Source organism: Dama dama, chromosome 28 (genome assembly GCF_033118175.1).
Source record: "Dama dama isolate Ldn47 chromosome 28, ASM3311817v1, whole genome shotgun sequence".
Lineage (NCBI taxonomy): Eukaryota > Metazoa > Chordata > Mammalia > Artiodactyla > Cervidae > Dama > Dama dama.
The window spans coordinates 10,389,616-10,416,062 of record NC_083708.1 but is presented as its reverse complement, the minus strand read 5'-3'; the positions used below and the strand labels follow the sequence as shown (position 1 = coordinate 10,416,062).

Here is a 26,447-nt window from a genome sequence, read left to right as displayed (position 1 = left end):
ACACACATTTCCATGGAAAACAATACGGAAGGATGAACATCAAAATGTTAGTGATAATTTTTCTAAGTGGTTATATCTGTGACGATATTACTTTTTCTTTTTGCTTATGCATATTTTCTAACTTCTTAAAAGTAGACATGGTTTGGGGACTATGGGGAGGTAGAAGGGAGATGCTATTAAAAATCCATAAAGTTTCTATCTACCCTGTTATTTGGTTAAAGAATGAAAAACTCTATAAATTTACTAGACAGGAATATGATTTCTTTTGACTTAGGAGTAGCAATAGTGATCTTTTCCTTTTCAGAGAAAAAAGATTTACTAAAAAAGAGAAACCTAATAGCTAAAGAAAGTAAGTTGCCAAAAGCAACTAACAATCTAGGCTCTAATAAAACCTGGAACACAGAAAAGCAGGACCAAAATGCTTTCTAAGCCTAATGCACAGTTATGCTGAATCTATTTTTTTAAAATCTACAAACAAAAGGTTGTTATCAAACTAATCTCCAATATCAGGTTTTAAGCTGGAAATGAAATGATTTGTAGAAGATACAAAGAACCTTCCAATCCCACTTATAAAAATGCACTGTTAAAGACATCTGCCATGCTTACTTATTACTACCTAGATCATATGTCTCCACTTACACAAAAGCATTAACTACTGGAAATATCTGATTCTCAAATGTGCACAGACATCATGTGAAATGTTTATTTAGCTTAAATGATACTGAGAATTTGGTGGTTGTGTAAGCGTCTCTGTCAGATTGTTAAACAGCAGAACCTATTAATACAGCATCTGGCAATGAGCCACTTAATTTCACTTTAATGATTTACTACGGATCTGAGAGTTGGACTGTGAAGAAAGCTGAGCGCCGAAAAATTGATGCTTTTGAACTGTGGTGTTGGATAAGACTCTTGAGAGTCCCTTGGACTGCAAGGAGATCCAACCAGTCCATCCTGAAGGAGATAAGCCCTGGGTGTTCATTGGAAGGACTGATGCTGAAGCTGAAACTCCAATACTTCGGCCACCTCATGCGCAGAGTTGACTCATTGGAAAAGCCCCTGATGTTGGGACAGATTGGGGGCAGGAGGAGAAGGGGACAACAGAGGATGAGATGGCTGGATGGCATCACCGACTCGATGAGCAGGGGTTTGAGTAAACTCCAGGAGTTTGTGATGGACAGGGAGGCCTGGCATGCTTCGATTCATGGGGTCGCAAAGAGACAGGCACGACTGAGCGACTGAACTGAACTGAACTGAAGAGCTATCTGACTGACTGATATACAACTGGTTGCTTACTTTTACATGGCTGTACTGCAATCTCAAGTTCAGGAGCTTTGCAATTTTACTTTCTGCTTATATTGAAAGGTTAGACCACTTATTGTATTTTTTAAGTTTTATTAACATAAAAGTTTGTTCAAAAAGACAACTCTGCTGGTTGTTTCTGTTTTTTCCTCAACTGCTTAAAAAAAACATTATTCATCTACATCATCTTCTTAAAAGATTCAAATACTATTTAACATTAATATATGTGGTAAGTTGATTTTCTCTCATAAACTTCAAGAAGTTAGTGGCAAGAATCTGTACACATACACAGAAAAACACTTTTTAAATTTTGCCTTAAAAAATGACAACACATGCTTGGGGGACCCCAGGCCATTCATAGCAATCAGTTTAAAGGATTTCACCAAGACACATCCGAGAGACTGGTCACAGGACACACACATTAGGACTGACATATGTACACCCTTACACATGAGACAGAACACTAAGGAGAAGCCCTGCGCGGCAGAGGGAGCCCCACCCGGCGCCCCGTGGAGACCTGACCGGAAGAAGGGAGCCAGCACGAGGGCGCGTGCGCACACAGCCGGCGCGCTCTGCCGCGGGGCGGAGACTGGCAACGCCGCAGAGCAGCTCTGCCCCAACAGAAACCAATTTTCAGAATGCCCAAGATGAAAAATGGAATACTCACGCACACAAGCATAGAAAGCTATGCTGCAAAAGGTTTAAGACAGCTATCATTAGGTAGAGGGATTATAAGAAATTATGTATCTTTTTAAAGTTTTGCTTATTTATACATTTTATTTTTTCTTACACAGAATATGTAATATTTAATAAAGAAATAATAAAAGTTTGAATATTAAAAAATTTTTAATTCATAAAAACATTAAAATATTCCAAGATAGGTGAATAATTATTACTAAACATCCTAATTATCTCAGAAAGACCTTAAGAAAGTCCATGAAAATATAAAATTCTTTACTTTGATGTAATAATCTGAATTTTTTTGTTAAGATACTCATTGCATATAAAACCAATAATGCATTTACACTTGTACAACAGGTATCTAAACAGAAATACCTAATACCTTAAAGTAAGCCATATTTTCTGAAATATAATATATTCAGACACACACAAATATACACACACATACAAACACACACAAATACATGTTCTATATAAATACAGAAGTAGCTAGCATTAGGAAGAACTGAATACTTTTTTTCCTAAATTAGACTTTGTCTTTTAACAGGAAGAATAGCTGATTGAAACAGAATAGCAACTAAGGTGGATGAGACATCAGTCTGAAATAATAAAGAGAATTCACTGACTAAAAACCAACTCTGGAGCTGTGAAGGCCATCTTTAAGGATATAGTCAAGATGATTTTAGGAACCTGTCCCTATGTTCAACAGATTTAATAAGTAATTCTAAATTTAGAACTATTTATTACCAAACGGATCACAAGAGATCATCAAGGCAAGGCTTATTAATAAATGAAGAAAAGCAGATCCAGGCAGTTAACTGACTTTGCCAAGAGGACAGTGAACCCAGACCATGGGCTTGAACCTGACTCTCCTCCCGACCCTGCTTCTCCTGCTGCAACCAAGTCTCAACGAATACGGCCACCTGCTTCTAACATTGACTGGAACACATTCATGTTTACTGCCTGTGTGCTACAAAGGAAGAGCTGAATAGTTGTGAGAGATACCTTATGACCTAAAAGATTTAGTATCTGACTCTCTACAGAAAAACATTTGCTGATCCCCAAAGTTTTCTTAACATACAATTTAAAAGTTTCAGAACTTAACACATAAATTCTATCAATAATAAACTACCTTATAATAAATAGCAATAAAACCAGAACTACTACTGTGATTATTATTATAAATTACTTGAGAAGGATTTAATTTCTCCATCCCAAGAATTGACTACTTGCCCATTTTCCATGTTTTGATATGCACATCTTTAAGAAAAACTATAAAACTTAGACCTTCCCAAAGGAGAAATCAAGATCTGCTTATTTAAACTGAAAGAGAACTCATGTACATTCCTATAATAGGGTACTTCTCATATACATAAACATATTTACAGATCACCAGCTACTTGGGAGATAGTCTAGTAGATAAATCTAAATGAACTGAATTAGAAATGTCAAACATAGGACAGAATATTTTAGAAAAAGTCAAATATATACACTATTTTCCAGCAGAATATCTAAAGCACAACAGATGGAACATCTATTTAAATGTCTAAAACACTTGCCCTATTAATCACTTGATTCAGTAAATTTTTAGGTTTTTACCTTCCTCTTCCCAGAAAAGAAAGTGAGCTGGCTCCAGCTAATCCCATTAGTAATAGATGCTTTTACAACACAGTAACATAAACCTCAGTGAGACCTAAGTACAAAATACAGTTTAAACAAAAGTAGTAGGCTGCTCAGGGAAAACAAGTGTATTTACAGAAGGAAGAAGTCCCTAAGGCAGGAATCAATAAAAATTACGAATCTACTAGCTAGAAGACAATATGGAATGGGGTTATATACAAACACCATTCTTTTTTAGGGAACCCTGGACTGTTCATTATAAAATGATGTAGAATGTACAACAGAACAAAAAATTGCAGTAAGAAAGCAACCTGAGGGCACATATGTCAAATTAAAACACACACACACACACACACACACGACTTGAGACTTAAAAGAAAACCTGGGTTCAAACTCCTTAACTGCCAACAACTGTTAGCACTGAGCAAGTCACTTTTCAGTGACTCGACGTCCTTCTAGGTTTTAGTCTACTCCTTTATAAAATAAGAGATCTGGACTCGAGAGCAAAGTTCCTTCCAGTCCCCCAATTAGCACACTTCCAAGTAACTGCTTATTAACTCACTGCTGCATGTCAAGTCCATGTTAATGGCTTTAATTATGTGTAGAAGGAAGTGGCCTGAGTAGAGGCATTCTGGAAAAATAAACCCTATCAAGCATCCCTCTTTCAAATGCATGAAGATATACAAGATGGAGTTTAGTCTGCTCTGCCTAATAAAAGAAGTGAAATCCTATTTTTCCAAACTCCATAAACTATCTAACTAAACTAGATTACATTAGCCAAATCATATATGCTCTCTGATTCTCGGTTCCTCCACCTCCAACAATAACTGGTCTTTGTAAGGAGTAAAGAGAACACACGTGGGTGAAGAGCTGAAAGCTGTCCCTCTGAGGTCAGCAATAAGACAAGGCGGTCACTTCACACTTCCAAGAGCACATGCACAAGTGTACATGCAAACTGTATACCAGCCCAGTTCCCGGCAGATAACAGATAGCTAAGAAAGCCAATCCCTTCCTATTAATGAAGATGTTATTCTGACTACTACTGATGCAATTTTCACTGCTATTACTACTAATTTCTCCTCTGTAGATTATTCAAGAGGGCTTCCCTGGTGGCTCAGTGGTAAAGAATCCACCTGCCAATGCAGGAGATGTGGGTTCGATCCCTGGGTTGGGAAGCTCACCTAGAGAAGAAAATGGAACCCACTCTAGGATTCTCGGCCTGGGAAATCCTCCGGGCAGAGAAGCCTGGTGAGCTCCAGTCCGTGCGGTCGCAGAGCTGAACACAGCTTAGTGACTAGACAGCAATAACAAGACTACACCAGCTCCCTGAAAACCTCAGCTCAGAGAGAAGGTAAGGAGAAACACCTAACGCGAGAGAAGGAAAGCGTATTGGCGCCATGGCCCTGCTTCCCTACTGTCAGACTGTCAAATGCACTTGTCTCTTCCTCCCCATGCAGCTTGTACCATCCTGACCACGCAATTGTGACAGGAACTGAAGTTTCTCCCTGTGGGTGATTATTCCTTCAGCAGGGTTCCCACCAGCAGCAGCAGCAGCAGGGGCCCTGACCTCTGCAGGGTGAGCAAGAGTAACAGAGGAGGTGTGAACTGGGTTTAATAGAACCTAACACCAAAGGGAGAGGTAACAACCCACCCCTCAAGTGCTCCTGCCACACCCGCAATCCAGAGCCTGCGCACAGCTACCTGGCGGCCCCTCCCACAGCAGGCAACAGAAGGCAGGCACTTACACGCAAGGCACGAAAGACAAGGTCATTTTTTAAAGAGAAAAAAATATATGTTTCAAAAGTGGTTAAAATTTAAATCTTGCCAAGTACAACAATAAGGCATTATACAAACTCTTTGACATTTCCAACTTTTGGAAACATAGATAAAACACACTAGTGATTTTTAAATTCCTTTGTAATCAAATAGAACACTGTTAAAGAGATTTCACTTACAGCTTCTTACTGATGTACGCTGAAGAGAAAGTTTCCAGAGAATTGAAGCCATTTAAGTAACTGGAGTTATAATTACTAACTTAATCACTCCTTATAAAAAGTTTTATAATATTTAACATCTGACTGAAACAAAACCTGGATGCATCCTGTGTTAGGCAAAGAAACTGATCTAACAATATAATTAAATAATCAAATGAGGTAGGAAATAATAAAATCAAATGTATGACAATGTCCCCGGAATTCTGAGGAAGGGAGAAAGTGCATCTACTTGGAGTGGTTAGAGGGCCTTCATGGACAAGGTGGAGGCCTAGGTAAGTTGTGGGAGAGCAAAGGACAGCCTTGGCTAGGCAGTTCAGTGAAGAGAGATGGGAAGTGTGTTCAGGGGGCAACAGACAAGTCTGCCTGGTACTGGGAGCGGGGCGGGGGTTAAGGGGACACACACTAGGAGGGAGGTGAAGGTGCCAATGGTGGACAGGTGGGGGTGCTACAGAAAGGACTGAGGAGTCTTAGGAGTCTTAGCAGCATGTCTTAAATGCTGAAGGCACGTTTATAACTTTCTGAAGGTATAGGCTATTCTAATAAACGTGATGGAAAAAGAGCCAGTGAATACTGACTTGGACACTTCAAATGAAAGCAGTTTGTACTGTGTAATTTATGCCTTCATAAAGTCGACTATTCACACTGCAACAATTAAAACAAAGGACATGCTCTCTTTACTAATAATCCTTTTTTCATGCTTCCATTCTTGTGTGAAGAAATGCATTTAGAGCCAAGCCACCAGGATTATTTAACCAAGTCCTTTACAGAAATCCGTAGGCCTGATCACATCTCTCCTGCTCATCACTGCAAAAGAACCTTCCAAAAGAATCCACAGCCTTTCCTTCAAAAAGAACCAATCTGGACTTTAAAGTCCTCTACAATTTGAGCTTAATCTGCCCTCCTGGCCTCTTCCCCACGACTTTCTATACACAGACACAGATCTTTCTTCACTCTACTACTCACTTTTTTCCAAATAACTCTATGTCGGCTTCTATGTCCTCAAGGTGTTCTCCCCACGGGACACACTCCCACCTCACAACCTCAACCCTACTGACACTTCAGTCCACTCAGGTGCTACACTCAGCGTGGCGTGTCTTCTGAAGGCCTCTGCAGGGGTCCCTCTGCACTCTCTCAACTTTCCTGATTGTGAAATCAGTGCAAGAAAGCTAACACCACCGCTCTTTACATCAGGAATAATACCTGCCCTTGAGGAACTCACAGGAATCTGTACCCACACATATGTACCTGATTACAAGTCGTACAGGGCAAGATAGATACAGGACACACCCTACAAATACTGGTTGAAAGAATGATTATTGCATATCATGAATATCACCAAATCATCCATATATAACTATACAGATAAGGTTGTAACCTGGGTGGATTAAAAAGAAGAAGAGATTTTACCTTTTCAGTTGTAAGTGGTTTTGTAGGCTTTTCTGGCTCCTTTTCTTTCTTTTTCTCTTCCTTTTTTTTTTCCTTTTCTTTCTAAAACACAGCCGAAAGTTTTGATAAGTTTACTTTTTTTTTAAATGTCAGCTCTTCATACATTTTTATTAGTTGGAGTCATCATTTGAATAGAGTACAAATTTCAATGATGACACTATTCAGTGATACTGAGATATGAAAGAAAGCAAAGCAAATTCATACTGTCATCGAGTACATTAGTAACACAATAAAGAATAACTTTCCTTAAAAAATTAAGACAGAAATGAGACAATTTAGAACTTCTTTGATATTTCAGAATTTGTTTAAAGCAAATGCAACTTCTATTCAATAAATTCTCATTGCATCTTTACATAAAGTTAGGTTTCCTAACAGCAACCCCATGAAGCTGAAACTTGAATACGAAAAAAACATAAACTAACTCATAGAACAGAATTCTTTATCAACCAGATGAAGGCAGATTACAACATGTAAACATGAGAAGAAAAATGCAAAATCACTTAAATTTTTTTTTTTCAATCACGATAGTGTTATATTTTTAAAGGGCAAAGATGATAATTTTCTCATGAAAATAATGTTGAAGACAGTGCTTGGGGACCAGAGCCAGCTGACTGGTTTGCATATTTGATCCAACCCAGTTGAGGTAAACTATAATGATGTTATAAAGTTCACAATTTGCATTTTCAAGAAGGATGAAATAAGATATAATAATAAAAACTTAAGGTCTATAGACAGGTGGGGAAAGGAAGATGAAGCAGATTAAACAATGAGCATTTATAAGGCATATGGAGGGAACAGATGCCAGAAATCTGCAATCTGGTGATAATGCAACTGAGTGCTGATCTAGACCTTAGCTCCCTGGCACCAAACATGAAAGGATAAACTGCCGAACCTAGAAAAGGTAGGATGATAAACACATGAAACTTGGTGAAAATGCCTAAATGTTGCATCTGCACCTGTGCCTTTAAAAATGGTGCCTGACACCACCTCTCTCAAGAGAAGAATCTTTACTATTTGTAAATTGGGAAAGTCAATACCAGCAATTCCCAGGCCAAAATGGCAGAGATATAATTAAAGCTGCTATGGGCTAGGCACTGTGATAAGCACCTTACTGTCTAAGTTAATGTCCATAACAATGTCGGAAGAAAGTCATGATAGCCATTTTACAAATGCAGAAACACACTCTCAGGAAAGTGACACAGAGCCGACCGTGGCAGGGCTGAGGGGCTGCAGAGCCTCCGTGCTCGCGGCCGTCCAGTGGGCTCTGCTCCCCACACTGTGCTCCCCAGGGGGACAGCGGGCACCTCCCGAGCCCTTCTCAAGGGCTAGACACCGCGTGACTCACTGAGACCTGCACGAGATCCTTCCGAGGTAAGGAACATCACCGCCACTGTGCAAGTGAAAAATAAACAGGATGTGCAGAAGTCCTTCAGATGTCATGAAATGTTTTCCAAACACCAGTCAAGTTTAGGGAGGAAAGCAACGTAACTGGACATCCTCACTAATATGCTGGAGGTGGATGGTCCTACAGCCTCTCAAAGCTCTTAGTTATTTATCAAGGATGTCACTGTCATGAGATGGGGAAGAAGCCCATCTCTCTAATCACTACGACTGGTGGGTACATCTGAAATCACCAAAAATCAATTAAACCAGTTCAGTTCAGTTGCTCAGTCTTGTCCGACTCTTTACGACCCCATGGACTGCAGCACGCCAGGCCTCCCTGTCCATCACCAACTCCCGGAGCTTACTCAAACTCTTATCTATCAAGTCAGTGATGTCATCCAACCATCTCATCCTCTGTCATCCCCTTCTCCTCCCACCTTCAATCTTTCCCAGCACCAGGGTCTTTTCCAATGAGTCAGTTCTTCCCGTCAGGTGGCCAAAGTACTAGTTTCAGCTTCAGCCTCAGTCCTTCCAATGAATATTCAGGACTGGTTTCCTTTAGGGTTTTTGCCTTTTCATACTGTTCATGGGGTACTCAAGGCAAGAATACCAAAAGTTTTGCCATTCCCTTCTCCAGTGGACCACGTTTTGTCAGAACATGGTGTGGCTCATGTAGCTGTAGTCCATGTGATCAGTTTGATTGGTTTTCTGTGATGGTGGTTTTCATCTGGTCTGACCTCTGACACATAAGGATAAAAGGCTTATGGAAGCTTCCTGATGGGAGAGAGTGACTGTGGGGGAAACTGGGTCTTGTTCTGATGAGCGGGGCCACGCTCAGTAAATCTTTCCCTAGCCTTTCCCTTCTCCAGGGGATCGTCCCAACCCAGGGATTGAACCAAGGTCTCCCGCATTGCAGGTGGATTCTTTACCAGCTGAGCCACAAGGGAAACCCAAATTAAACCAGCTAGCTGCGTTTAACTGAGGGAGAGCACGATTTGATGTCTTGAACACTGGAATTTCAGTTGTCAAAGCATGGCTGTAAGCAACAATTTTATGACATGGGCCTTGAAGTCACATTGAAAATATGGGTTCTAGCCAAAATGGCCATCATCAAAATATCCACAAACAACAAAAGCTGGAGAGGGTGTGGAGAGAAGGGAATCCTATACTACTGATGGGGATGGAAACAGGTACAGTCGCTATGGAGAACAATATGGAGATTCCTTAAAAAACTAAAAACAGGGAGACCATATGACTCTGCAATCCTGCTTCTCGGCATATATCCAGAGAAAAACATGATCCAAAAAGAAACATGTGCCCAATGTTCACTGCAGCACTGTTTAAAACAGCCAGGACATGGAAGCAACCTGCATGCCCACCAACAGAGGATGGATAAAGGAGACGTGGTACATACAGACGATGGAGTATTACTCAGCCATCAAAAAGAGTGAAACAGCCATTTGCAGCAACACGGATGGACCGAGAGAGTGTCACACTGAGTGAAGTAAGTTAGAGACGGAAAAATATCATGTGACATCCTTTAGATGTGGAATCTAAAAAGAAATGACACAAATGAACCTACAAAACAGAAACAGACTCCCAGACTCGAGAATGAATTCATGGTTGTTGGCAGAGGGAGGGTGGGGGAAGGGATATTAGAAGTCTGGGATGGACGTGTGCTCAATGCAGTGTTTAAAACGGACAACCACCAAGGGCCTGCAGTACAGCACAGGGGACTCCGCTCAGCTATGCTGCAGCCTGGATGGGAGGGGGGTCTAGGGGAGAAAGGACACACACAGTACACGTACGGCTGAGTCCCTTCTCTGCTCACCTAAAACTACCACAACACTGTTTGTTAACAGGCTATGCCTCGATACAAAATAAGTATAAATACAAAAAAATTATTTTTAATAATAAAGAAAGGAGACAAAAATAAGGAACTTAAAGCCAGGCAACTCATCAGGTGAGTTGTATCTATTTAAGATACAAGATACTTGTGTCTATTTAAGATACAAGGTTCCAAAGGGAATGGTGAAATATATATTTTTTTTTTAGGTTGGAAGAAATAAGTCTTTAGTATCAATGCTTCTGATGAGTTGTTAAGGCAGTTGCTATTTCTTCTTTGGCTCTTAGTAGGATGAACAGAAACCTCAAAAATTTCTGTAAATTCTTTCTGGGAGACAAATCTCTCTCTCTCTCTCTCTCTCTCCTGGGAATGCCTCAAAAACCAGAGCTGCTAGAAAAGGTAGATAAATGTGCTCTGAAGAGATTAGTTTTAACCACTCTATGAAACAAGCAATATTCAAAATCTTATAAATAAGCTAAGATGCACCAGTGGTAGACCTTTCTAGGACCCTAACGTTTAGTAAGCATTATTAAACTTTCATTTTCTATGTTTTCTCAAAATAAAAGGGGGGGGCTCTAAACACAGATCATATAGTTTGACCTACAGATAACACCCATCTTTAGAATCAAAAGCTGCTGAAAGACCAGAGTACTGTGAGAATCTAAGTTGTTTTAAACTATTTTCTCAGCAAGAATAAAACACAGCAGTGTTTGATATTTCAAAACAGTCGTTCCTGAAATTTGGTTATTACATAGCCAAATGATATAATGAAATAGGAGATCTTCTGCAAAAGAGAACAGGAAAAAGTGTTCAAGTCCTATAAGGCAAAGAAAAGTAGATCTTGGGTTCATTAAAGATATGGTCTCTAAAGCTTTTTATTATGCACTTCTGTCTTAAAATGTTGTGCGCATACATATTCAATATATGTATGTATTTATTAGTAAAGCACATATAGTACTCTATTATACACATTATAAAACATAAGGAAAATTAGAAATTTTAAGAGGGTAAGAAAAAAAAAGCATGAACAAACTTTCTGACAGACTGCCCTGAAGGGCCCCCTGGTGTCTAAATGCTGTCAGGCAAGGTGACATCGCTTGGCCAGGTAAGACCCTGCTTTCCAGGACCTGGCCGCCAGCGCCGCACAGCAGACCCGTGACCTGAGGGTTTCCACCCTCTGAACAGGCACCATGGCCACCCTTCCACGCCCTCGAGGCCCCCTCCGCCTCCTGCAGGGCTCCTGACCACCCGAGTCTCTCCGGCTCGAACCACGCCCTCCGTTCCCCAAACCAGCCCTCACTGTCTCCTGGGGAACCCCTGGCTGTGCTGTGAGGTTCAAGTGTGCCCAGCTTTCCGCTCTCACGTCTCCACTCAGCACACGGTCCGCGGGCGGCCTCCGCACTCCTCCGACCGGGCTCTCTCCTCGGCCTCCAGACCTGTGTCCCCAAGCTCCCGCCAGACCCCTCACCGCTGTTCGGTCACCTCACACTCAACATACCCAACTCTGAAGTCCGCCGCCTCCCTACTCTCACCTCAAAGCTGCTCTTCCTCCTCAGCCTGGATCCCTTCTCCCTGGACAGCGCATCATCTGCTGAGATGCTCAGGCCTGCAGCCAGGAGTCACTCATCATACCCCTCATGGACCTGACCTGCTCCAGGTCTTTGACGACCACTCTCCCTTCCACTCCCTCTGCCTCCAGTCCAGCACACGCTCCCATCATTCTATCCCTGAGCCAGAGCAACAGGTCCTCAGGCCTCTTCTACATCCAGCAGCAGAAAGTTCCCTCTCTGGAGATGGTGGAGCAGACGATTCAGAGGTGAGAATCGGTTCTGGACGCTCCTTCTGCCCGTGGAAGGCACTGAGGAGCCAGGGCCCTCGGGTCAGAGCCCAGACGCGCCAACAGGCTCCCAGGACACTTCTCCCCCACTTCTCCCCCGGCCACAGGCGCCCCAGCCTGCCTCCTCCCGCAGACCCTGCTCAGCCTGCTCTGCCCGCAGGCTTTCTTCACAGGATGCTGTCTCTGCTCCGACTGACCCCAGTCCTCACAGTGAACGTCCAGGAAGAGTGTAGACGCGTCATAGAGGGCGGGACCTGGGCTAGAGCGGCGTCATGAGGGCTCAGCAATCATGGCCCCCATTCGGCTGCGTCAGACACCCCTGTGAAGGTCCCCATCTTCCTCTGTTAGATGGAGGTGTCTCCACAGCAGAGGTCATTTAGCAATGAGGAGACACAGAAAAAGTGTGAGGCAAAGGATGTCTCAAATTCACTATGGTCATTATAACAACAACAAACAGATAAAAAGAGTCAAAAAAATAAAAACCTTCAACTATTTATAGGGATGACTTTTAAAGTCCACAATGATGTAACACCACGTTCCCTAACCACTCCTATGCACACACATCCCACAACCATCACTCTACAGCAATGACGACTCTACGCATACACTGCATCTATATGATGGTTACTATGGCTTAAAAGGCAAATCGACATTAACGTTCTTCAAGAGTTTACAATAACAGAATCATAGAAAGAAAAATTTTAACCAAAAATTCTTCCTAGTAAATCAAAGAATTCAAGAGCAATTATAGAAAAGTTCCTTTAAGCCTAAGGTGGTAATGGAAACAACAGCAAAAAACTAATTGCTTATTAAATGCTGAGATATATCTATGGTACCAATAAATTAGTCATTCTGAAATTAAATAAAGATTAAAGCTCTTTAATCCTACCTGTAGCATAGGAAAGTGGTCTTAAAATTATTGTATTTAATGTATTTAATACGGGAGACCATTCAAAGCATAAACAACTATTACAGCATCCCAAATGATGGCACATTCACACCGAGTGCATGGACACAGCTGGCTAGAACACCACCATACCTCCAATTTGTTTTTCTCAACAGCAGCTTGTAGAGAAGGAGAGGATACCAAAGGCTGAAGAGGAGCATCAGAGGAGGCAATCTGTGGAATGCAGGTGGAAAGTCAGGAGGAAAAAACAAAAAGAAAGGAATCAGAATTATAGGCACAGGAAAGAAACAAACACTCATGCACTTCTGAGCTACAGAGGCACTTAGAAATATGTTAAAGGAAAGTGATGCACCAAGAAGAGGGCTGCTTTTAAAGTACTTCTGTAGGTAAAAGTATTTATTACAAAAAAGTGTGTGATTTAAAATGCATTTCACTCTAACATAAAATTTAAAATGCACTCAGACAAGTTCATCCCCAAAGTATCTGAGAAACAATTAAGCGTGTCCGGCGGTTCTCTTCCGTCAGTGTTACTGCCCGAGTGCTCACACTCTGACACGCTGTTCCAAGTGGCTGGACAGCACAAATGAGATCTTGTTTCCACTGACCATAATTGCTTTAAGAATGGAAAATAACACAGAGCTGAAACAGTAAAAGTTAACGAAAGTTTTATTCAACTGTTTAAGAAAACAGAAAGAAGGCTGAGAGCAGAAAGAGTGAATTAACGTGGTGTAACAGCTAAGCAGCAGGCTTACTGTAAAGCCATGTGTACACTGGCTTCTTGGAGCTCCATGCCCATAAACACCACCCCCAGGGCTGCGCTGGCTCAACTGCCCCAAAGCACTGTGAGACAGTTACAAATGCAAAGGCAGTTACATATGCAAAGGCAATTTACACAGAGATAATTTCACCTAAAAGCCTTTTCACTCATCTTACCCAATTCCTACAAGCATAGTTATCACTTTAATGGAAGCATTATCTTCCTGCTCGCTTTACTGCCAAAATATAACTGAAATACGTTTACAAAATGTGTAGTAGATCTTTGGAGCTGTTAAACTGACATCTCTGTATTGCTCTATCACATCAATAGTGCCTATGAGGAGTCTTTAAAAATAAAAGGTGCTATTACAGAAAGGTCATTACGCAATGTCAAAGTAACAATGTGAGATGGTAAGTTCTCATTCAACCTGCCTGTTACTGAGTTAGTTATGGCTGCAATTCTGAATCACAACCCAAGCCCATAATCTTTAGCTGGTCTTCACTGGCACACTGTTAGCTCTGTTAAAAGTATACAAACTAGCCATTCAATGACAACTAACTGAAATTACACATAGAAGAAAATATTTAATAAGACAAACTGTGCCTTAAAGACCAGCTGCAAAACTAATTTATCCCACTGGACATTTCCCTGCTAGAGATATGAAGAAAACAAGAGATTAGAAAAAGCACATAAAATCACTTAAGATGGTAACCTGTATCATAAAGACCTTTTTGCCCAAATTTATGTAAAAGCTGAACATAAAAATATAACAAAGAAATTAAGGCACTTAATATGTTGAGTGTTACTAATTCAAGATAATTCACTGTAGAAGTATTTTTTCTCCTCCTGAGAGGATGATAACTGATTTGGCCACTTTTAAAATTAAGATATTCATTGTTCATGGAATCTTGATTCAAACTGGAATCAAGATTGCTGGGAGAAATCAATAACCTCAGATACAGAGATGACACCACCCTCATGACAGAAAGCAAAGAGGAACTAAAGAGCCTCTCAATGAATGTGAAAGAGGAGAGTGAAAAAGTTGGCTTAAAACTCAACATTCAGAAAACTAAGATCGTGGCATCCAATCCCATCACTTCATAGCAAAGAGATGGGGAAACAATGGAAACAGTGACAGACTTTATTTTCTTGGGCTCAAAAATCACTGCAGATGGTGACTGCAGCCATGAAATTAAGACACTTGCTCCTTGGAAGAAAAGTTATGACCAACCTCGACAGCATGTTAAAAAGCAGAGACATTACTTTGCCAACAAAGGTCCATCTCGTCAAAGCTATAGTTTTTCCAGTAGTCACGTACGGATGTGCGAGTTGGACCATAAAGCAAGCTGAGTGCCGAAGAATTGATGCTTTTGAACTGCGTTGTTGGAGAAGACTCTTGAGAGTCCCTTGGACAGCAAGGAGATCAAACCAGTCAATCCTAAAGGAAATCAACCCTGAATATGCATTGGAAGGACTGACGCTGAAGCTGAAGCTCCAACGCTCTGGCCACCTGATGTGAAGAACTGACTCATTGGAAAAGACCCTGATGTTGGGAAAGACTGAAGACGGGAGGAGAAGGAGATGAGAGAGGATGAGATGGTTGGATGGCATCACCGACTCAATGGATATGGGTTTGGGTGGACTCCGGGAATTGGTGACGGACAGGGAGGCTTGGCGTGCTGCGGTTCATGGGGCTGCAAAGAGTCAGACACGACTGAGCAACTGAACTGAACTGAGGAATCAAAGAACCCCCTCCCCCGAAAAAATGACTGCAACAATACAGACAACTAGCCTTAAATGGTATTTAACTGGGATAAGAAAATTTATCAGAAAAAGAAACTTAAAAAGAAACAGTAATAAAACATATTTGATCACTTACAGCACGGTCTCAACTATTAAGGAACAAATGCTTGATAATAACCAATTAAAAGGCTAGTTTTCACTCATCGCCTGCAGGAAAAAGGTCAAAAAAAGGCTGTCTGATAGGGGACACCTCACGTTAAAGAGGCATCCGCTTCTCAAGAACTCAGGCTTCAAAGCACTTTCCCATAAGACCACCCGGTGCTGCGATTCATGCATGCTAAGTTACTTCTGTTCTGTCCGACTATTTGTAAAGCTACGGACTGTAGCCCCAGGCTATTCTGTCCACAGGAATCCTCCAGGCAAGAATACTAGAGTGCGTGGCCATGCCCTCCTCCAAGGGGTCTTCCCCACCCAGAGATCAAACCTGCGTCTCTTAAGCCTCCTGCACTGGCAGGCAGGTTCCTTACCACCAGCACCACCTGGGAAGGGGCTGTGATAAACACAGATAAATAGGAGCAGCATCATGATTTCATCAGAATAATTAATGCATGACTCCCTTGTTGATTGTTTGCAAATATAGTGCAAACAATTGTGTTTTCTATTTTGGACCAAAGTAAGATAAAGCTGTTCTGGAAAAAAGAAAAAATGCTGCGTTTTAATAAACACATCTGGTCAGATCCACCAAGGCCCTTAGAAGAAGACAAATTTGCCTTTTCCATTCGTTTCCACAGTCCAATAAAATAATTTTCTCTCCTCAATTTTTCAATTAGTGTCTGCATTAAATTAATGCAGATTTCATAAAATTAATTTAAATGCCATCTAAGCAGTTATTAGACGCTTACTTAAGAAGATGCTCCTTTCTGAATCAAGAGTTATGCTTTATGAAATCTGACTATGTGACAAAAACTCCCAATGTTCAAATTTTAACGTATGTAGCCAGGACATTTTTACAATAAATAAATTGAGCCATATCACATGTTAAAATTTCAAAATATACTCAACAAACATCAACATGATAGAGATGAAGATTTTACTTACATTTGTAATAGCTATAGCATTTTTATCGTAGTATTTCTTCTTTTCATATTTATCTCTGATGAAAAATTCCACTGCTCTGAAAACAGATAACTTAAGGAAAAGCATGAGTTCAGTGACATGTACACTCCCCTTTATTCACTCCACAAAGCCCAGACTATATTCAATACTCCTACTCCCCAGTCTGTACTTTGCTCACACACTATTTCCGCAACTAAATTCTGTAACCTACTTTTCCTTCTGCCAAAGAATCTATCGTGTTCAGGAAATTTCTCCCATTCAACAAAACCACTCTGCTGAATTCGGAACAGAAAAGTAACCACATTTCTCAGTTCCACCACAATCCTCAGCCTCTTACCCCTCCCTCCCCACTCAACACTAAATTAAGGCTCATTTTGGATTTTCAGTTTAAATAAGGAAACTAACACTCCTGTGGTAACCACAGCATACCAGATGCCAGGCTGGTGCGCTAGCCACAGTTTTCCTTTAATCTCTCCTCCATGCAGTCATGTGCATGTTATAATCTCCATATCACAGAGGAGGAATCAGCAACTCAGAAAGAGCAGACAACTGTGATTTCAATACTTATGTCCTTTCCCACCACACATGGCTGCCTCTGACGGCATCAGTGAGGATCCACTGTATCTTAGAAGGATGGAGACCAATCTTTTCCTACAAAGCTTTCTAGAAATGGAAAAGTCAAGGAGCTAAAACCAATGTCAGTACTATTTAATTTTCTGAAGGTGAGTGGACCAGCCTTATTTGTTGATTGGGTGAATCACTTCTAGTGGGATTCAGGAGCTTTGGGTCAGCTGATACAGATGACTTCTCCTACCAGTCAACCAACCACTGTTTTATGGGACTTCTTCCATCAAGGATTGCGAACTTTTTTATTTTTCAGTACCATGAACCTCTTTGATAGTCAAATAAAGCCTGTGGACTCCTTTTTGAGACAGTGCTTTTAAATGCATAGAATAAAATACACAAAATTACAAAGGAAATGAATCACACTGAAATACAGTCTCTCTATGGATCCCCAGGTTAAGACATCCTTCTGTTCAAAGAAAAGCAACCTGAAGCAGTAAAACAGTACACTTTCAGTCAATTGCTCCTTATTGGAAGTTAACAGAAGCTCTTTAAAGTGACAGTTGAGGCCACAGGTAGTAGCAAGAGTTGACAGACCAGTATACAGTGGGCACTGACAGAGAGCTCTTGAAGGGGCCAGGGAAGGCAAGTGAGACAGGAAATCTAAATGCTCAACTTATCAAGCAAGTTGAATAACTGAAAGTCATTTGTAAAGACAGCTCTCTATAAACTGTGTATATGAAAGGCACTTCACACTACCTCTTTTTCTCCTCTTAACCTATAAAGAGGTTTTTTACATTTACAACTAAAGCCAGGCACAGGAAGTTTAAGGAGATCTCTGGTATTCTACAGTACAAGGGAGGGGGTATTGTGATGACTGGAAACCAGGAATGTCTAGCATCCACCCTCTCAGATGCCACTGGTCACCACAAGTTCATTTGTGAATTAGTCATTTAATTTTTGCTAATGATAATAAATGCCTTTTTATCTAGAGAAGGCCAAATGTGGGAGGCACTTTTATTTTCAAGGTAGCCTTGGAGATCCTTTCAAGTCAAAGGCCCCAGAGCTGTCAGAAGGCTGATTAGTTAGATATGTGAACATTTTTGGCAGTCAGTACCAAAAAATCACCATAAAACCCCAAGATTTTCATAAAACGCAATAACGTTGCTTTATTCCAACTATTTCACATGTAAATAACCTAAATGCTAACTTCGCACATGATTTTAAATCCATGTTCAATATTACATTTTTCTGTTTTTCTAAGAGGATAAAATGAAAACAATCAAAAAAGCCAGCCCTTTGGATGAATGTGGATATATGAGCAATTTTTACTGTCAAGGCAACAATTTACTGCCACAACAGGAGAGAGAAGAAGAATTTACTTAGATTGATGTCATTTTCACAGTGGATAAAATGAAACACGTTTGTGCCGAGTGCATGCTAACTCACTTCAGTTGTTTCCAACTCTTTGCGACCCCATGGACCATAGCCCACTAGGCTGCAAAATAGACAAGTTAACGTTCTTACTGCTAAGTCGCTCAGTCATGTCCAACTTTTTGCAACCCCATGGACTGTAGCCTGCCAGGCTCTTCTGTGAATGGGGCTCTCCAGCAAGAGTAGTGGAGTGGGTTGTCATGCCCGCCTCCTGGGGATCTTCCCAGCCCAGAGATGGAGCCCCTGTCATCTCTTAGGTCTCCTGCACCGACAAGCAGGTTCTCTACCACTCGCACCACCTGGGAAGGCGGGTGAAAGATGTTTACTGTTTTTAAAAATTCTATATTATTTTTAGAACAGCAATTATCTTTACTTCTAGATATAAATATTACATAGTATGTATACAGGTTTTCTTAACTAAAATCTAAATTCTTAAAGTATAATTTTTATGTTTAAACACATGGGAGAAGAGTAACACTGATGTTTTTCCTCCCTAATGACAGAAACAGCAGTCTATTTTGGATATTATTTAAAATATACTACATATTAAAACTTGAAAAGATTATAATACTCTCATCTATGAAATGCTTATGACAAAGGAAAGATCACTGTATATGACCAAAGAAAACCCTAATATTAGAGAGAAAATTAGGAACAGTATCAAAATAATTTAACCACCATTGTGAAACTAAAATTAATTGAAAACTGTAATAGTTTTAGAAATACTGAATTTGAAAAGAGCAAACTTTTAAGTATATAATCTTTTAGAGTAAAAAACAATACTATTATTCTGATGAAATATGTGAATTTTCAGAAATAACAGATATACATGAAATCTTAATTTATACTTAATGTATTTTAAGTAAGTAATTCAAATACAGTTGAGTTTCATTTCTGTTTATGATTAAAAAAACCTCTCTGAAATTTTCTAAGCAGTAAGCGAATTAACAAATTTGGACAACAAAACCAATTTGGAAAACTCAGCAGTGGCCACAGGACTGGAAAAGGTCCGTTTTCATTCCTATCCCAAAGAAAGGCAATGCCAAAGAATGCACAAACTACCGCACAATTGCACTCATCTCACACACTAGTAAAGTAATCCTCAAAATTGTCCAAGCCAGGCTTCAGCAATACATGAACCGTAAAGTTCCAGATGTTCAAGCTGGTTTCAGAAAAGGCAGAAGAATCAGAGATTAAATTGCCAACATCCGCTGGATCATCAAAAAAGCAAGAGAGTTCCAGAAAAAACATCTATTTCTGCTTTATTGACTATGCCAAAGCCTTTGACTGTGTGGATCACAATAAACTGTGGAAAATTCTGAAAGAGATGGGAATACCAGACCACCTCACCTGCCTCTTGAGAAACCTGTATGCAGGTCAGGAAGCAACAGTTAGAACTGGACGTGGAACAACAGACTGGTTCCAAATAGGAAAAGGAGTACATCAAGGCTGTATATTGTCACCCTGATTATTTAACTTATATGCAGAGTACATCATGAGGAACGCTGGGCTGGAAGAAGCACAAGCTGGAATCAAGATTGCCGGGAGAAATATCAATAACCTCAGATATGCAGATGACACCACCCTTATGGCAGAAAGTGAAGAAGAACTAAAGAGCCTCTTGATGAAAGTGAAAGAGGAGAGTGAAAAAGTTGGCTTAAAACTCAACATTCAGAAAACTAAGATCATGACATCCAGTCCCATCACTTCATGGGAAATAGATGGGGAAACAGTGGAAACAGTAGCTGACTTTATTGTTCTGGGCTCCAAAATCACTGCAGATGGTGGTTGCAGCCATGAAATTAAAAGACACTTACTCCTTGGAAGGAAAGTTATGACCAACCTAGATAGCATATTAATTACTTTGCCAACAAAGGTCCGTCTAGTCAAGGCTATGGTTTTTCCAGCAGTTATATATGGATGTGAGAGCTGGGACTATAAAGAAAGCTGAGCGCCATAGAATTGATGCTTTTGAACTGTGGTGTTGGAGAAGACTCTTGAGAGTCCCTTGGACTGCAAGGAGATCCAACCAGTCCATCCTAAAGGAGATCAGTCCTGGGTGTTCATTGGAAGGACTGATGTTGAAGCTGAAACTCCAATACTTTGGCCACCTGATGTGAAGCGCTGACTAATTTGAAAAGACCCTGATGCTGGGAAAGATTGAGGGCAGGAGGAGAAGGGGACGACAGAGGATGAGATGTTGTATGGCATCACCGACTCGATGGACATGGGTTTGGGTGGACTCTGGGAGTTGGTGATGGACAGGGAGGCTTGACATGCTGCGGTTCACGGGGTTGCAAAGAGTCGGACATGACTGAGCGACTGAACTGAACTGAAGCGAATTAAAAAAACTACATCAGATGACAGTTATCTGTTTTTCAAGGACATAAAAAAATAAAGATTAAATCATTAAGGCAGGACAAAGCACTAGGACAGTCCTCTCAATTAAACATAAAACATTACTTTATAAAAAGCAAACAAAGCACACCACCAAGTGAGCTTTCAAAACCCCACGGGAGTCACCTGAGTGAGCACTGTGGTTTAGGGAACACGCCACATCCTCGGGTGCTCTCTGGTCCTACATGCCTCTTAGACCAAGAATGTATCATGCAGCTCTCGTGTATTTTTGTACAAGGTCTCAAAAGCAACCCAACCCTGACTGTTCATTCACCTAAAGAAGTTGTCATTTATTCCAGGGGTCAGCAAACTTTCTCTTAAAGGGTCAAACAGCAAATATTTTAGGTTTCATGGTACAGTTGTTTTATGCTGCAATTACTCACGTCTGCATTTTTAGCTCCAATGCAGCCACAGATAACTGATAAATGAGTAGGTAAGGCTATGTTCTAATAAAACTCTATTTACAGAGTCAGGAATCCTCTCCTGGGCCTGCAGTCACTGATTCTTGAGTTCTTTTCCAGTGCTAGTGGGCCAAGGACACCTCAACTGGATTTATACAGGGTCTCCGTGTCTGCAAACTGGCACTGCAGCAAATGTGAGGGATTTTCAAGAGAAATCTTGAGAATAATTCTGCATTATATGCTGACTATAGTACTAATTCTCAAAGAGGATGGTCTCCAACATACTTCCTCATTTCTGGTACCAGTAGAGCTTGCTATTTAACTGGCAGTTATTGTGACCTTGAAGCTTGATCTCTTCATACCTAGCTAAGTGAAAACCACAAGAATTCTCCATCTCACAAAGTTGTTGACAGTACTGGGGATAATATATATAAAGCACCCAGCACAGTATCTAACAAACAGTAAGCATTCAATAAGTGAAGTTAGCTTGTATTTTTGTGTAACTTGTCTCAGCTTCCTCACCTTTAAAACAGAGATGATACCAAGACTCACTTCACAAGATCACAGTAAGAATTAAACATGCTCATGTGTGGAAAGACCTCAGAACAGGGGGTGGCACAGAGCGACTGCTGTCCAACGCTCAGCTCTTATTATGAATCACTGTGCTCTGAAGGTCTTCAAACACAAGGCTCACGGCAGAGAAGGAAACAGACAACTATTGCATCATCAATGCTAGGACGGCTTGCCTATCATCAGCCTTAAAGAGAAGAGCAAATGAGAAGTATCAACTAAAGAACCATTAAGTTTGGATACTGGGGAGTACTGATCTTCATCTTCCAGCCTCCAGGAGCCACCTGAGACAAAAGGACTTACTTAAACTGACAGACCAAGAGGACAACACCCCTTTCCCCTGCAAAAAGAAACAGAACAGTGGTGCCTTCAGTAGACCAAGGTAAGGAATATCACTACTGACAGTGTAAGTGCAGGGGGCTGATCTGGGATCTAGCAAACAAACAACAAAACACCCCAGAATATCCTCCTTGCCATGGTCACAAACCATTCAGCATAGCACACTTACTGTCAAAGTCCTCAACACTAACAGACTGCATCAGACAAGTCCAGAAAAATGTTCCCCTCACTATGTGTTTTATCTTTTCACATGTGTTTATTTGTATCTTAAGATTTCTTCCTTTCTTTAAAGATGCTATTTAAAAGACAATTAAATTAATACCTATTCCCAAGAACAAAATCTTCCAATTTCATACACACACCACTGACAACAGCCAGATTTTCAAAAGCTCCAAGGAGACGCACTGCTGATTAGCTCTGGTGCACACTGGATCTCATGGAACTGAGGTAATTAAAGTTTTTAGATAAGACAAAATATCCTAATAACGAAAAGCTTAATGTAAAGCTTTATCGCTTGTCATGCACCTGCAAACACCACCTAGAATTAACCACATGCCACATGAGAAATTACACTTTCACGGCAGCTTCCGCCTAACTTCTGTAAATGGTAAAGCTTAAAGTGACAAATCCTGTTATGAATGCAGGGAGGCCCCCTATTATGCCAGTGTACTCAGTTTGGTTCTACTTGCCTCTAGGGATGAGACAATCATATTTTTCTTAATTCTAAACTTTTTCAATTAATTTCAATTAATTGGAGGCTAATTACAATATTGTGGTGGTTTCTGCCATACACTGACATGAATCAGCCACAGGTGTACAGATGTCTCCCATCCGGAACCCCCCTTCCCACCTCCCTCCCCATCCCTCCCCTCTGTGTTGTCCCAGTGCACCTGTTTCGTGCATCGAACTTGGACTGGTGATCTGTTTCACATACGGTAATATACATGTTTCAGGGCTATTCTCTCAAATCATCCCACCCTCACCTTCTCCCACGGAGTCCAAAAGTATCTACTTTGTATCTGTGTCTCTTTTGCTGTCTCGCATATAGGGTCATCGTTACCATCTTTCTAAATTCCATATATATGTATTAACATACTGTATTGCTATTTTTCTTTCTGACTCACCTCACTTTGTATAATAGATTCCAGTTTCATCTACCTCACTACAACTGACTCAAATGCATTCTTTTTAATAGCTGAGTAATATTCCATTGTGTATATGTACCAAACTTTCTTATGCATTCATCTGCCAGTGGACATCTAGGTTGCTTCCATGTCCTGGCTATTGTGAACAGTGCTGCGATGAACATTGGGGTGGACGTGTCTCTTTCAGATCTGGTTTCCTCAGTGTGTATGCCCAAGAGTGGGAATGCTGAGTCATATACCAGTTCTATTTCCAGTTTTTTAAGGAATCTCCACACTGTTCTCCATAGTGGCTGTACTAGTTTGCATTCCCACCAACAGTGTAAGAGGGTTCCCTTTTCTCCACACCCTCTCCAGCATTTATTGCTTGTAGACTTTTGGATAGCAGCCATCCTGACTGGCGTGTAATGGTACCTCACTGTGGTTTTGATTTGCATTTCTCTGATAATGAGTGATGTTGAGCATCTTTTCATGTGTTTGTTAGCCATCTGTATGTCTTCTTTGGAGAAATGTCTATTTAGTTCTTTGGCCCATTTTTTGATTGGGTCGTTTATTTTTCTGGAATTGAGCTGCAGGAGCTGCCTGCATATTTCTGAAATCAATTCCTTGAGACAACTATATTTAAATCAGTAAAAGTGCAAAGATGTTAGGCTTTTCAAACAGCATTGAGCTTTAGAATGATCCATGAAATACAGAAAAGGGGACTTGTTTTCTTTAACTAGTTTCCATATTACAAGCTCCAAATCACAGTGTTTCATACTTAAAAGGGATAAAAGCATTATGTAGCTGTAATAAGTATAGAAAAAAAAAATTTTTTTTAAGACTACAGTATTACATTAGATACAAAAGCTGGTCTCATGATCCAAGAGATGTGATCTTATGGTGTTATCATTAGGAGTCATCTACATCAAGTTTGTCTAGACAAAATCCTTCTTTATGCTTCTGACAACCTTAAGATTATCTTTTTGTAAACAGCAAGATTTTGCCAACAACAAAGGTCCGTCTAGTCAAGGCTATGGTTCTTCCAGTAGTCACGTATGGATGTGAGAGTTGGACCATAAAGAAAGCTGAGTGCTGAAGAATTGATGCTTTGGAACTGTGGTGCTGCAGAAGACTCTTGAGAGTCCTTTGGACTGAAAGGAGATTCAACCAGTCCATCCTAAAGGAAATCAACCCTGAATATTCACTGGAAGGACTGATGCTGGAGCTGAAGCTCCAATACTTTGGCCACCTGATGCAAAGAACTGACTCATTTGAAAAGGCCCTGATGCTGGGAAAGATTGAAGGCGGGAGGAGAAGGGGATGCCAGAGGATGAGGTGGTTTGATGGGATCACCGACTCAATGGACGTGAGTTTGAGTAGACTCTAGGAGTTGGTGTGCACAGGGAGGCCTGGCGTGTTGCCTTCCATGGGGTCACAAAGAGTCGGATACGACTGAGCGACTGAACTGAACTGAACCAGCAAGAGGTAAGCACCTCATATGAATATGACCATAATCTCCAAATGTTTTACAAGTAACATTTAGCTTGAAAAATCAAATACACATGCTTGAACTAACAGTAGCAATGAAACACATAATCCAAGAGCCTGACCTAAATCATATCAGGTACTCAAAAGTTGCAACCTTCACCTAGACTTTATGATCTTAGTTGCAAAGAATCCCAAACTATAAGCCTATTTTTAAAAGCCGGCTCAAATGTGACAACACTGGTTTACTCAGACCAGCATCATTAAGTAATATTCAAGTGTCCTTACACAGGAGGGAAAGTCTAGAGGTTTTGGAAAGTTTCTTAAACAGCCTCTTTGAGCATCCCACCAGCTCACCTACCAAGAATAAACATATTATGTTCTGAATTGCTTCCAAAATTAAAAAAGATAACATATATAAAGTGCCAAACTCAGGGCCTGGCTCACAGCAAACCCTCACTGAGCAGGAAAGCTACTGCAGTTGTTGTTTCCAACACTGTACCTTCACTGTGTCGAAGGTCAAGGACTTACTAACATCAGATACCGATCAATCCATGATAAAAATCTCTCCTGAAATGTTTAGATAAGTATCAAATATCTAAGGACAAATCAACAAAAAATTCCAGAAAACAAACTCACCATCTCACTGTGGTGGTAGTTTAGTCACTAAGTCGTGTCCGACTCTTGAGACCCCGGGGACTAGAGCCTGCCAGGCTCCTGTCTACAGGATTCCCCAGGCAAGAAAACTGGAGAGGGTTGCCATTTCCTTCTCCAGGGATCTTCTCGAACCAGGGATCAAACACAGGTGTGCTGCATTGCAGGCGGTTTCCTTGCACAGCAGGTAGATTCTTTACTGACTGAGCCACCAGGGAAACACCATCCCGTTAATTCTTTACTTCTATTAGGTTCACCATAAAATGGATGGTAATTACTTAAGAAACAGTATTCTGACCAACATGTACCACAGGGTGCCCAGAAGGGGGCAGTGTAAGAGGGTGCCAGAGTCCTGTCCGTGCCTGAACACCTTCAGGCCTTTGTCAAAAACAACACAAAAGTATGGCGATCAATGAGATACCTTGACGCTACATTCATCCACCAAATATCACATAAAGGGTACTACTCCAAATTTCAAGGGTGTCAAGTAATTCATCACCTGGTATTCAAGAGAAGTCCAAAAAACCAAAGTTAAACCAAGCCAATCCCCCCCTACCCACCCCCAACACACACACACACACACACACACACACACACACACACACACACACACACGCACACACACTAAAACTTCCATCCAGAAAAGGGAGTTTCTTCAATTTGAGGGATGTTATATGTCAACTCAGACTTGGGGGTGAAGAGCCGAAAAAGGAATAAATTAATACAACTAGCAAGCAGTGGTAACCACCACACGGAACACTGACTGCTCTGTGGGACTCTCCTGCCACCATGCTCTCTTCCTCAGGGTTCAGTCCCATGCCCTCACTTCCAGAGGAGAAGGAAAAGGCAT

The 26,447-nt window shown here is 40.9% G+C and overlaps 1 protein-coding gene across 5 annotated transcripts in view; it reads right to left on the bottom strand.

The window, feature by feature from the left end:
• The window catches only part of SMAP1 (small ArfGAP 1), a 160,492-nt gene that overhangs the window by 57,008 nt on the left and 77,037 nt on the right, over positions 1–26,447 (bottom strand). For 2 of the 5 annotated variants that reach the window (XM_061131855.1, XM_061131856.1), the window contains 3 exons: positions 16,612–16,687; positions 13,146–13,226; positions 7,002–7,082 (listed from right to left, as the gene is read on the bottom strand). In XM_061131855.1, coding sequence (XP_060987838.1) covers positions 7,002–7,082; positions 13,146–13,226; positions 16,612–16,687 — 238 coding nt within the window. The remainder of the gene's footprint in view (positions 1–7,001; positions 7,083–13,145; positions 13,227–16,611; positions 16,688–26,447) is intronic. The other 3 variants (XM_061131857.1, XM_061131858.1, XM_061131859.1) reach the window with 2 other exon arrangements.